The sequence below is a fragment of the Limulus polyphemus genome, unplaced genomic scaffold (genome assembly GCF_000517525.1).
Source record: "Limulus polyphemus unplaced genomic scaffold, Limulus_polyphemus-2.1.2 Scaffold271, whole genome shotgun sequence".
Classification (NCBI taxonomy): domain Eukaryota; kingdom Metazoa; phylum Arthropoda; class Merostomata; order Xiphosura; family Limulidae; genus Limulus; species Limulus polyphemus.
In genome coordinates, this window is record NW_013665881.1 from 744,650 (window position 1) to 759,247 (window position 14,598).

General features: G+C 33.5%; 1 protein-coding gene and 1 long non-coding RNA gene across 3 annotated transcripts in view; one reads left to right on the plus strand and one right to left on the minus strand.

Moving 5' to 3' along the window:
- Positions 1 to 1,100: 1,100 nt before the first annotated feature.
- Positions 1,101 to 2,925, minus strand: LOC111085200. The gene is made up of 2 exons (XR_002610034.1): positions 2,562 to 2,925; positions 1,101 to 1,996 (listed from the first exon to the last, which is right to left on the minus strand). It is a non-coding gene; the product is annotated as an uncharacterized LOC111085200 (long non-coding RNA).
- Positions 1,947 to 14,598, plus strand: part of LOC106456916 (protein UBASH3A homolog) — a 20,180-nt gene continuing 7,528 nt past the window's right edge. The window contains exons 1-5 of one of the 2 annotated variants that reach the window (XM_013916295.2): positions 1,947 to 2,076; positions 5,045 to 5,234; positions 7,121 to 7,243; positions 11,173 to 11,265; positions 13,813 to 14,061. In XM_013916295.2, coding sequence (XP_013771749.1) covers positions 5,141 to 5,234; positions 7,121 to 7,243; positions 11,173 to 11,265; positions 13,813 to 14,061 — 559 coding nt within the window. In that variant the 5' untranslated portion in view covers positions 1,947 to 2,076; positions 5,045 to 5,140. The remainder of the gene's footprint in view (positions 2,077 to 5,044; positions 5,235 to 7,120; positions 7,244 to 11,172; positions 11,266 to 13,812; positions 14,062 to 14,598) is intronic. The other variant, XM_022382697.1, reaches the window with a different exon arrangement.

Consider the following 14,598-nt stretch of genomic DNA (forward strand, 5'->3'; position numbering starts at 1 on the left):
TATCTTGTTTGAAAGAAACCAGAGGCTCAGGGATAACGCTTTAGATATAGAATCTTCACATGAAAAAAAAAAAAAAAAGGCAGATGACCAAATCTTGGGCATCTTCTTGTCCATTTCTACTAATTTTGGTTTGTATAAGAACGATTTCATATCGAATCAATATGTGAAGAAATGCTGACTGTTTACAGTTTGCTCTCTATGATGATTATTTACTTTAAAAAGGAAATACTAAAAACTATGTATACATAAAAGTAAGTAAAAAGAACTTTTATGTCATTTTCCATTGTGAAAAACTGACAGTATCTTTTACATTATTTCGATCGAAGGATACTACCTATAGATGGTTTCTTTTATTTTCATACAATCTGAGGATTGTTTCCAGTTGTACTTGGAAGAGATTTCAGAAAACGTACGTGTTCTCAGCATTTATTTGTTAAGTAACAGCGAAACGATTTATGGTAATCTGTAATGTTGGGCCGCATACTCTTGTGAAAAAATATAACACAAGACACGTATAGACTTAATCATCTCACAGGCTGGTTTAAAAGGAAAAATCATGATTTTCTGAGGCATATGTTTTCTAAAAGCAAGATACCGACCACAGAAAGAGGTAACAGAAACAAAAGACGAAATATCCTAAATTAACATCAAAATTTACGAAATTCATTTCTACAAAATTCAAAACTGTACTTTAAACAATAAATAAGTTAATCCACTCCTAACTCCGGGTTATCAAAATCAAACAAATAAAGAAAAAGAAACACGACGCTTAAATTAAACTTTAAAAAATCGAAAGCCTACATACTATTTTGCACAAAGCTATACAATGAGCTATCTGTGCTCTGCCCACCACGGGTATCGAAACCCGGATTCTAGCGTTGTCAGTCCGCAGACATACCGCTGTGCCACTGGAGGGGGGAGCAATAACTTGAATCTCGAGTTTGCGTTTTTCATTATCTCAAGTTTTTCTTTGTTCCTTTTATTTTTGTGTTGTTCTTGTTTGCTATTTTGAAGATTACTTAAATCATATTCTTCATTTTACGAATGTGCTATTAATGTTGTAACTCAGTCCAAACAAACATTATAGACAGGTCAGGTATTCATAATAAAAAATAATCACCATGACATTATTTATTGTGAAAGTTTTTATCCCTTTCTTCAAAATGATATAATAAGAAACTTCCTTACGTATTTATCAAAACTGTTCCTTTGATGGGTGACAACTTAAACAAATATTACTTGTAGAACCTATAGATGATTAGTATGCAAAGTTACAGTTTAAAATCCAATATAACGTATGATAATTGGAATGATCTATTGTTTAAAGTTGGGTATTCCGAAAGTAAGCCACCTGCCCACTGTATTTTATACATGATAGTGTATATTGTACTTCTCTTTATCGGTAGACGGGATTTGATTGGTTAAGAATTTTAGAAGATTAGTACGCAAAATTACAGTTTAAAGATTCAAAACAATGTTGGGAAACAGGAATAATAAGATTGATTAACAGTTAGGTGGCCAGAAAGAGAAGCCCCTTTCCGATTTATTGCATACATGATCCTATATTTCCAACTTCTCTTTTTAAGTAGATGTAATGTGATGACGAAAAATCCACTTTGAAATATTAAAGTTTGAAGATGGCTTGAATGGTTAATGAAGAAAACTGATGATAACCAAACCATTCTCCAAACGTTATACAATGTTAAGTTTGTAATAAAGTTTTCTGCATTACCTATTAAAACCTTTATGGGTGTAATGTGGTCACAAAATTTCGGGTATTTAGTATGTTGTAGGCTATCAATCAATGCTTAATCTTCAGCTAAAACGACGAACATATTTACACACACAGTCTTGACATGCGTTTATCTCGCTTGTTGACGTCATACACTGGGACAAGCCACTGCATGTGTTCAGAAGACCGTGTTTATCTTAGCGCCATCTGTAGGTTGAGTTTCTTTCTAGACATATCGTTGCATCAGCTGTGTGGGGAAAGGAACTGCAAAACACATGACATTTAATTTAGAAATAGAAATTGTTAAAGTTTCAGTTGAGGTTTAAAACATGATTAACATTATGGTAAGTATTAGTATTTTATAATTAACTTTTGAAAGTTGAATATATATATTTTCAACGTAAGCAAGTTACTAGTGGTAATTAATTATAAGTCGAAACACAGGCGTTTTACGATAGCATTCAAAACAAAAGAAATATATTAACGTTAGTACTACTAAATTAACTGTAACTATTAATATTGCTAAATACTTGTTTAAATTGGTAATTGCATACTGTAAAAATAATTTTATGGTTTTTATATTGTCAAGGATTTAGATATCAACAATCGAGTTGTACAAGGTATAAATTAAGACTTTAAGTTGTGATCAAAAGCTACTACTAATACTTAGTAGAAGCAGTCTTCTTCACTTCTCTCAAACTGTTGAATGCAACAGCCCGTGGTAGCGACAATTGAGTCATCTCAACATTTCGAGTAACTTCGTTGGACTTTTTTTACACGCAACCTAATCCTTTAATTGAACATGCTTTACTATTATCGAAAAATTTACCTTAAATATTTGAGCCACGTAAAGACGCAATAAACACGTGCTCCTTAGAAAGTTGTGACCTTTACGCTTTGTGTTCAATTCAGGCATACAATTACAACTCAAGACGACAAAGCTACGAAGTCTAGCCTAGTTCTAGTACTAGTAGTAGCAATAGTCAAAAACATATTTAGGGTACACATACTGTATTAAAATTTGAGGAGTCTTTATGATTACGTTACTAGTTCAGTAGTACTGTACATTACTGCACTGTTAGCTAACCTATAATCTACTTCGAAACTTGGTCTTCGATCTACATTCAATGTGTCATCCATTTTATCCTCTTGTTTGATCCATTCGATAGTTTACTGCAGTAAGCCTACGCCCTTACAAAGTATGTCGACTAAGATAAGCGACATCTATTGGTCGTGTATCGTTGATTTGATAATATTTATTTGTTCTCATTAAAAAGAACTGACAACAAAAAATTACGGTTTAAACATTGAAAGCCGGCGAACTGTTGAAAACCAATAGCCTACAAATTGGTATAAAAATTAAGTTAATTGCAGATGTTTTTTTTTACATTCCTATCAATTTGGCTGATTTTGAGCCGCAATGGACAAATCCTAAAGAGGAATTTGTTTATATGTAGTTGAGCACAAAGCTACACAAAGGGCTATCTGTGCTCTGCCCACCACGAGTATCGAAACCCGGTTTCTAGTGGTGTAAGTCCACAGACATACCGTTGTGCCACTGGAGGGCAGAGGAAGGTGGAAAAAAAAATAACTGCAGTAACATGATTTTCATTACAATAGTTTTTTTTTCTGTTTTCAAAATCATATAATATTAAATATTTTTTTATGAGATGATGTAAAGCAGTTTTTATGTCGACTTCTGTTTATATCTGAATAAGCTGAATATTCCAAGCAAATATTTAAGAATACTTCTGAAAGTAATTATAAATATAAACCAATATCCTATTAAATGACATTACTTGTAATATGAAATATAAACATTATTTACTGTGAACTAAGTCTAATTATTTAGTAATGTAAAGCTGGAACATGTTTTTGTTTTTTGTAACTACTGGCTACTCGTTTTTACGCCATTTTTTTGTTTCAGCTTCTGTACGTCACTCGGAAATAAGGTTTAAAAAATTAATCAGTATGCGAGCAATACTTACGAACAAATAAAATGGAGAAACTGCGTCTGTAATAAATAGCTTAGGATAAAGGATCAGATCAAACATCGCTTGAATTTTATTGTCATTTCTGTTACATTTCAGTCAATAACCGTTCGCCAGACTATTCAGCAAAGTAAGCTATTGCTAAATAGTTTAAAACGTAGAATTATAGTTGGAAACACCTAACTGTTTGAAATTATCATGCAATTGACAGCCTACTGTAATATTTCAAGTGAAACTGCAGTAAGTACATTTCTAGAGGTCCGCCGGTGGGTAACTCTCTGAACTTACAATGCTAAAGTCTAGGGTTCGACGATTATCCGCAGATAGCCTTTTTTTTCTTTTTTTTTTTTTTGCTTTGCGCTAAAAAAAACTAACAACAACATTCTGAAGCGTGCGTTGGCCCTGTGCTAGAGCTCTGGATTTCTGGAATCCGTCGATACCACAAAATATTCCTGCACTTTAAGCTGTTTAGTTTTATCATATCAATGAATATAATTACGATATGTAATTGCTTTAGTTGAGTAAGAAAACATTGGTTAATGTTATCAAGAAATAAACTGATTTAACTGAAACAAAATCACGAGTATTAGGCTTATTATATTTTTGAAAATCACATTCTTTACTTAGTTTCTTAGTTTTTTTTTCAAAAATAGGAAGAGTGTATCATAGTATTTCAACCACACTGTGTACGATATATCATATAGTGTGGTTGAAATACTATTATACACTATTTTTTCTTGAAATACTTCAATATCCTGATTATAACAGTTAGCTCCGTAAATGAAGACAAAGATGTTCTCGATGGTAGCAGAAAGTATTGGTTATTTTGATTTCTTGTTCCTAATTCTCAGATTGGTGGGACTGGCAACATCTGATAAGAAGTGTCAAGAGTTGTCTTTAGAAAGATTTTAAATTTCAAATAGTCTTCTTAAAGGGGACAAGTCCCCTCTCAGTCTCTCCCCCTTGAATGGCTCTCAAATATCCACACTCCTTTGGACTCCCTCAGCCTCGAAAATTCTGGTTCCGCCCCTGAATATAGTGAGAATATTTAAATCTTGAAATAATAGCTTATTTACAAAAGTAAATAACAAACCAGTTTTCACAGTTATTCATTATTTTAAAAATGATCCACTCTAGTAATTTTAATACCAATATTTCGGGAGTTTTAATACAAAAGGTTTATGAAAAATGTTTATTAGTTTGAAAATGAATGAATGAATGAAATGTGTCCCACTTGATTGGAATACATTTGATTTAATGATGATGTTTATAATTCATTAATACTTTCCCTTTATAATCATAATGTTTTTAAATATTTCAGGTAATTGGTGCTAATCCGTAATACAGACTATTATAAAAAAGCGAGTTCCTTGTACTTTTAAGTGAATAGTGTGACTTGGACAAAACAAAATAAAGCATGAACATCCAACGAAAACTATTTATTATCAGGCATGCTGAAAGAGTGGACTTTACTTTTGGTGCGTGGATACCCAAATGTTTTGATTGTTCAGGTAATTGTTTTAAAAAATAAACCACTAAGTTATAATTAAATTTTATATTTTAATATGCAATGTGGCAGCGTGGTACTCTATGTACTTGATTGTTATACAACAATAAGTCAATTTCACCCTTCAATATATAACTAGTTTCTAATATATTTGTCATAAGGTGTATTTTATTTATTTTCGTGTGTACTGTGTGTAGTTAATGACATATGTGTAAATTGTATTTGGAAAGTTCGTAAACACGTACCAATCCTTTTCCTTAAATAAGGTTACATGTGGCAATAGCTATCTCATTGTTTTATTGAAATCATAATATGGACCCTTCCATGCTCCTTATCACATTTTACATGTCTCGTCAAACTTCACTTCTTCTTAATTTCAATATTTCGATCCTTTAACCAATTTTCTGAAATGTGTATTTAGCATTACCTAAGTAGTATAAATGCTTCAATGTCCTGAAAGTTAAAGAATTTGGGGATGTATACTCACTGGCCACATTTTTATGACCACTCACACTCATAGATGCATCATGGTTAGTTTTTGTCTAGCAGGTGTATTATTATGAAAGACCTTTTATATGAACTGTTGATCAAAGACATATCTCTTAAGAGTCTATCAAGAATAGCAGTCAAAATACATATGATATTGTGGTGGGCCTGGTGGCCACCCATCTGAAACTAATCGAGGAAAAAGACGTTGCAATACACGTTATAATGTGTCCCATTATACTGATTCAGGGTCCCACCTCAAACCGTACTCTTTGAAGGATATTACAAGAACGGCCATGTGGTAATCAACAATTACCCTGAAAAACCGCTTATCTCAGATGTTAACAGGAAAACACGGCATTTCTAGTACCTAAAGCGCTATCTGTACAGAGTGACTAAATGAAAGTGTGTGATATAGTGTTACAAGTTGCATTTAACTATTTTCTGTATTTCTCATAGAATTTAAATATGGAGGAAACTACATTAAGTGTTTGATACTACTCGTGCTATTACGGCAGTGCAAATAGCTAGAAGAGATGTTATGGTATGGGGCGAGTTCTAACGGCAAGAAGGGTAAGATCCCTTAACACACACACAGCATCCAGAGCACACCTGAATGTTGTTGCTGATAATGTCCACCCAATAATTCTGTATTTCCATCCAGGTATGGAAGAACCATTCCTAAAGAATAACGCAAAAGTCTATGTACTTGTGTAAAATTAATTCACAGACAGTGTCAGAGCGTTCAATCAACTTTCTTGTACAGATCAGGGATCGGAAAACAGTCAGATTAAGCATCTTTGAGATGAATTTGAATAATGCATTCGCTAATTTTCTTAGGACATCTGTTAACCAATTTCAGACCATACTCCTCGATGAATGGGTTACAAAAGACCTTGTAGTATTGTGTAGAGTTTGTTATTAAGAACTTTCGATCACGTCGATTTCAGACTACTGTCGAGGCGAGAGTTGGTTCAATTCAGTATTAGGTGGAACTCCTAATAGAGTGGCCAATGTGTATTTCCTAAGCATTATTATTATTTATAGATTAATATGTATTTTCTAAGCATTATTATTTATAGATTTATAATTATTCTATTTTTTAGTAATATTGTGCTGTTATACAAATGTCAGCATGTTTTAAAGAATTATAATAATAATTTTACAGTAAGTTAGTAAATAAGTGTCCTACGGTGGCTCAGCGGTAAATAGGACGGGTTATTACACTAAAAATCGGGTTTCAATACTCGCTGTGGGCAAAGCACAGTTAACTCTTATATTTTTTTGCGCTTAACAACAAACAAACAATTAAATAAATGAGCATCTGTTTTTATTACATTGTTAGTGTAACATTTTCAACTAAATAATGTACTAATTATTGTACCTTTCATTTAAATAAAACAGGAAAATATGTCAGACAGAATCTAAATATGCCATCATCAGTTCCTGTTCGATCTGGTGGTCCACAAGCTTTCTTCAAAGATTGTCCATTAACCAATATAGGACTTCATCAAGCCACACTTACAGGTAATCTCTTTCAAAAAGTACTAATTACCTTAATAGATCATTGCAAAGCATTTAGACAATTGCAAATTTGAATAATTAAACAATAATTCAATAATGAAAACAACGAAATGTACTTATTAAAATAACAGCACACGGAAAAGGTTTTTTTCATATAAGGATTATAAACTTTGAAATAATATGATAATGCATGAATAAAACATTAACAGTAGTATGGAATTATATTTTAAAACTAAAATATTCAACGTTCACGAAAAGTAAGTGTAATAGTTTTAATAACTAGTGTTTCGTGTTATATCAAAAATTTCGTTTGCTTCCAGTTATAGGAATTGTGTGCTAGAATCTACAGAAACGACAGGTAAAAACTGCATCCTTTGCGTTTCGTAAGATTAAGCGTGGCCAAGTTGTTATTGTGCCGGACTGTGGATCTGAGGTTGTATGGTTCTCACCCTGTCACCACGATAATAATAATCGCGCTTCTCACTTCTAAACCGTGGATGGGCTGTAACCCTAAGGTGCCATTAACTAATGTCTATATCTCTTGATTGTTTCGAGTAACATATTTGTGATATGTAGGCAAAATAACCTAATGATTGATTTTTAACTAAATATTATAAAATTCTGGACCTAAACGTACTCATATTAGTAAAATATATGGACTAGTACAAAAACTGTGATTCTTCGTGAACTAGACGATAATCAATGCACTTGAATACATAGATGTGTATGACTTTGACGCAAACGTCGCTGGTGATATTTGTAATGATGTATCGTTTAAAAGTAAGGAGAAACACAAGTGCAACAAACGAACATGCAAAGGATGACATTTATAAGACTGTAAGGATCACATGCGTCACTTGGGTTGACGATTGAATAATCTTCAGAATAATATACACACACAAGAGAATTGACAATGTGAAATTTGTTTCCAAAGAAATAAAATGACTGCTTATCACATCGAATATTTTGGACAGGTGTGTACTGGAGTTTCTTTGACATGACTATGGGTTGAAATATTACATCGCATAAATACACTCCATTATTAAGAACGTTTTACAATTTGCAATATTTTATAAGAACTAAAATTCACGTAGCCTCTATAGAAGTTTCGTGGATAATAAGAATAGAAATTGGATACATAATGTATCTCTTTTGGCCATATGTTTGATAACTTCGCAATAGAATGGCTAAATGGGTTTTTCTCTCTCTCTGTGTCACTTTGAAAACTTCAAAATGATTTATCAGTAACCGGATCATCTTCCTTCCACATGTAAGTACTATCTCAGTAAATTTCATTTAAAAATTACATAATTTTGACTAGAAAAAATATTAATTTATACTAGAGGACACTGATATATCTACAAATGGTGAAATAAGTGTTTTGAACGACGTAACTTCAGTTTACTGCCAGTTTTTACGAAGGAAGATACGAATATTATGCCTCAGCCAGAGCGCTTAATGTATGGGGAAAATATTGATATAAAATATAAACTTTTAAGTTCTAAAATTGTAAGATAAAAATTGGGAACCTAAAAATTGATAAGTCCCCTGGAACTGACAACTTTTATCCTAGAGTTTTAAAGGAACTTTAATATTTTATTTGTGAACCACTACTTAAATTTTTACAGTTCATTGAGTAGTGGCAGAGTATTAGAAGACCGGAAGTTGGAAAATTTTAATCCAATATTTAAAGGAAATGATAAACATTATCAAGGCAATTATAGGCCAGTTAATCTTACTTCAGTAGCGGAAAGGTTTTGGAGAGTGTGATTAAAGGTACATTGCAGGATCACTTAAAGCAGTTTGATATAGTGTCGAAGAGTCAGCGTGGTTTCACTAAGGAAAAATGTTGTTTGACAAATCTTCTGACTTTCTTTGAGGACGTCAACAGCAGAGGACTTAGCACAGAGCCCTGAGACACACAACTTGTAACTATGATCCAGTCAGATCTAATTCCATTTATTACTATTCTCTGCTTTCTACCCTCCAGCCAATTTTTATCCCATTTAATAACAATTCCCCCGCACTCACAGATTTCATTTTTGTAACAAGTCTTTTGTGAGGCACTTTATCCAAAGCTTTCTGAAAATCGAGGTAAACCAAATCCACAGTATTTCTTTCATCAAATCTTGCAGTAAGGCCCAATGCATCAAATGATGCAAATCTCTTTGTAAGTCTGTCAGCCACCCCAAAAATCATAATTTCGTCTGCAAACTTCAATATTTCGTTAGTCATTCCAGAGTCAATATCATTAATATAAATCATTAAATACCTCAATCAAATCCACTCTGACCCTTAACTATTAGCCATATTGCTAGCTACAATACACTGTTTAGATGACTTAAGTGATTTTTCGATCACAATACCAAGATCTTTTTCTTCAACCACAGTATTTGATGTATTCCCCTTTAAATCATAACATACTTTGAATTGTGAAAACCTATATGCATCACCTTACATTTTGGATGGTTAAACATCATCTGGCACGTATTGATTATTAAGGATTATTAACTTTTTTGTGTCTAACTGTAAAAACAATAGGATAAGAGGTCATAAATTCAAATTTTGGCAGCGAAAGAATCGTCTAGAGTTTAGACAATATTACTTTTCAAACAGGGTGATTGACTTTTGGAATGAGCTACCTTCAAGGGTGGTGGTTTGTTTGTTTGTTTGTTTGTTTTTGAATTTTGCGCAAAGCTACACGAGGGCTATCTGCGCTAGCCGTCCCTAATTTAGCAGTGTAAGACTAGGGGAAGGCAGCTAGTCATCACCACCCACCGCCAACTCTTGGGCTACTCTTTTACCAACAAATAGTGGGATTCAAATTCGATGACGAGGAACCCACTTTGAGACTAATAATGCTTGGAGACGGCTTGAATTGGTCACATTATAACGCCCCCACGGCTGAAAGGGCGAGCATGTTTGGTGTGACGGGGATTCGAACCCGCGACCCGCAAATTGCGAGTCGAGCACCCTAACCACCTGGCCATGCCGGGCTACCAAGGGTGGTTGAGGCAGAAAATTTCACTGAGTTTAAGAAAAGATTGGATGAATACATGAGTAATAAGGAGTGGTTATAGTTGGAAACTAGAAGGACATCCTTGATGGGAAAATAAGCTCCTTTTTGTCTCTTTAAAATTTTATGAATTTATAAAGCTTTAAGAATGGATGGGGGTCACTGTTTGAACCACTCACACCACTATACAGTAGTGTGTTGTCTGTCAGTCAATCAGTAGACACTAAAATAACGTCACATAAGGGACGCTTAACGTTGCAATTTCTACTGTCATGACATCTGTAAAACGTGTGCATCCCAAGAATCACTAGAAGAAGTATGTACTCTGTAGGCTACAACATAGCATAACATATGAACTTCAAAAGTGAGAAATAAAAATATTTGTTAATCTTGATTATATTTACTCTTGAAACGGCACTTTCGAGGACCTTGCGGAAGTACATCTAGTCTAATGGCTTGAAGACCAATCAAGTACAAGAAGTTTTATGAGTCCACACGTATTAAGGTACTAATTGCAGAATTTCTTCTCATTCTTACATCGTATCCACGGTTGTACTTAAGTGGATATTAATTGATTTCTCTGACTCTTGAAACATAAATCACGAGGCCCGGCATGGCCAGGTGATTAGGGCGCTCGACTCGCAATCTGAGGGTGATGATGACTAGCTGCCTTCTCTCTTGTCTTACACTGCTAAATTAGGGACGGCTAACGCGGATAGCCGTCGTGTAGCTTTGCGCGAAATTAAATTAAAAACAACAACAAAACATAAATCATGAGCTTAATTTGGAGGTTTTCGAAGTTGTTCCTTTAGTACTCTCAAAACAGTTTGTAACGTCAAATCAAAACCTGCACCACGTGAAAAGCCTCCTTGAGGACGCTCTTGTAATTTCAAATTTTTAATTCTATTTAAATTAGGTGAAGCTTTAAAGGAAGCGAGCATATCCTTTGTTGATGTTTACTCATCGCCCTCTCTTCGATGTATACAGACGTGCACCAATGTTTTGAACGGTAATACTTTACTTTCTCTTAGATGATAAAATTAGCAAACTAAATATAAAAACCGTTCTTCTCTAATTATCTCTAGAATTAGGAATTTACATTAGTAACTATTTTTATTTTGTTCACACAGTAAACACAAGGGAAGAAAAAACATTAGTTGTTACTTGATCTTTAACTCGCACGCAAGATTAGGCTGTTGTTATTTTTACTCTTAGCGTTAACAATAGGGAATTCCACCTATTTTGAATGTATCAAATACCCAATTAAGTCATTAGTGTAAAATATCGAATACACACTTGTACACTTAATGGTATTGTATTAACAAGCAATATCTGACTCAGAAGCAACAAATATGACCATTTTGGTAGGTGGTGTGGGATTCCATCGGATCCGGAAGTCAATGGCTGTATAGGGCATGATCCAGGGATTATTTTAACGTAATATTTTCTTTGGTTTAAGTACTCTTTAAATTATTGCTATCCTACCAAAGTGGACTTCCCGCACGTTATGGTCATGCTATTTTGCCATTATTTCAATACTCCCTTCTCCTCGTATCCTTATGATATTCTTATATTTCACTCAGAATAGTCTTCGTATTTTCCATTCTCTATCTTTTTCGTATGTATCGTTGATTTTCGCATCGGTTCGGCTTTGCTCTCTTCTCCATTTGAGGACAACTCGTCGAATATATTTATAAATTTACCCCTCCTGTACGCAAAAGTACCCCCCCCCCCTTCCCTCCATATTTTCTTGCATACAAAGAAACATTGGCAGATACTTACATGCATCTTAGGGTGGGCAATGATGAAAAGGGGAATTTAATATGGCAGTGGTGTGCGTAGTACTGTGCAAACCGTTGTTATTGAATTGTTTGTAGTATTATAAACCCTGAAGTTTATCGCTGAAACATCAGAGAGAATAGTTTAAACGTAAAAATGCGTTAGCTGAAATTTAAAAAAATTACCGATAAATTGTCAGTTAACAATTTTAAATACTAGTTTGTTTTTTAATGATACTCATTTCGCAAAAAAAATATTACAATACTATAATAATTACAACTTATACATGTCAACAAAAGTAAGCTAACATTTCATATTAAGAATAAAGAAAATACCAAACTTGGAAAATAGAATGTCAGTCTTTACTTTCTTTAAAAATGACAAGGGCACAGTGGTATGTCTGCGGATTTACAACGCTAGAAACCGGGTTTCGATACCCGTGGTGGGCAGAGCATAGATAACGATAGTGTGTAGCTTTGTGCTTAACTTCAAATAAACAAACAAACAAAAATGACAACAGCTTAAGAACTTCTGTTTTGTACATTAAAATAAAGTTAACAATTAATACATATATGTCTGAGATACGTGAGCCAATAGTATTTTTCGATACATTTAGATACCCAGTTGTGTAGCTTTGAGTTAAAATCAAGTGTTTCCACTGTTTGAGATTAGTCTAAGTTCTAACGTATTTCTTGGTGTAAAATTATTGAATACATAAAAGGGATAACCTAATATTTTGTCAGTAGTGTGTTTTCCAAATCAGTTCTTTGTTTTAGTAATTTTGCATTAACACTTTTTTGGCTTAAAGTTCAAAATCATAGAGTTGTTTAAAAACCTTAGTTTGATCAACCTAACTCACTGGTTCCCAACATTTTTTTTTCACTGACAACATCCTAACCTACTCACTTTGATTTGCACGACACCCCTGGCAACTAATTGGGAACTGCTGATCTGACTTCAGTTTGACTAAAACATTCGAAGATTATAATTTATTTTTCTTCTGCTAGCAATACAAAAGCAAAAATATAATTCAGCATTTTTATAGGCTTAAATTAACTGAATAACAGCCATTTTTAATATAGAGTACAATTATTGTTCTTGTTTTAACTCAAAGCTACACAATGGGCTATGTGCTCTCAGTTCTCTGAGGAGAATCGAACTCCGAATCTTAACGTTGAAATTTCGAAAACTTACCGCTGGCCCACTGGGGGACATTGCATAGAATTATGTAGTGTGAGATAGATAAAGTGAAGACGTCAATAGGGACAATAAAAAAATAATGTATAGCTACGAAAATGATATAAGTGGAATTATTTGATAATAGACGTGTGTGTGTGTGTCCGCTTATAGTTGGGAACCACTGAATCTATTACCCTAAAACCTGACATATATCCTTACAGCCTCGCATAGAGTGATATAAAAGATGGCGTTTGAATCAGACTCCCCTGGAGCTCCATATGTCGTCCCCGTGCGTTTAAGTAGCACGTCAGCTATTTAGTTAAAACTAAATTAGGTGTTCGACATTTCGTAGTTGCTGGAATTTCCATCACTAAGAACTTGTATTCTTTTTAGTTGTTTTACATGAATTTTAATTTTAGGGCTTTTTAGTATATACATTACAAGTAATAAGAAATTCGCGTATCAGAATTTTACTTGCTTGACGTATCTTGTAGCTACCATCACAGTAAGGGTAAATAGTAAAATAAAACGATATAATTACTTTATGATTAAATAACAGTACTTATGTATAAAATGTTATTGTTTGTTATATATATAGGAATGGGTCAAACCGATCTTGCTATAAATCTTGAGCCTGGTCTGTTTGAATGGCTGGGTTGGTACCAAGATGGAATGCCAGAATGGATGACTATGGAAGAATTGAAAAACTGTCGCTTCAACATTAACGAGAAATACAAACCAGTTATTACAGAAAACGAAATTCGGAACAAAAACGAATCAGGAGAAGAGTATTACATGCGAAGTTATTATGTAACCCAAACATTATTAGAGAAATCCTGTCAACCAGGTAGGTTGTAATAATGTGTTATTGCAAATTCTTATTTTTTCTCACTCACAAGTTCGTAGAATTAGTTAGCAGAAACAGGTATATATGCATAGAGATAAAAATTAACTAAATAGAACAAAAGAACAAAATTGAATCAAAAACAAATTTGGAAAAATGTCTAGCGTTAATTATGTAATGAAAATGACAACGAAATACATGTGAAAAAATTCATATGGGAAACAAAACTAACTTAGTCATTTAAAAAATGTGGGAGGGGGTGTTAATTGGAAAGAAAGATAACGGAAAAGTGGAGGAAGGGGTAAATGGTATCTTGATATGGAACTATAGTGAAGAAAAGACACCAATAAGAAAATGGCAGAGAATACAGTAAAATCAAAAACCCAAAGGAGTAAGCCCGAATCAATTTAAAATGCATAGATTTATAAAATATGAAGCCATCTTGTGACTCAGTGGTAAATATGAGGGTTTGTAATGCTAAAAGTCGGGTTTCAATGCCCACAGCGAACAAAACACAGATAGCCTATTGTGTATTGTATG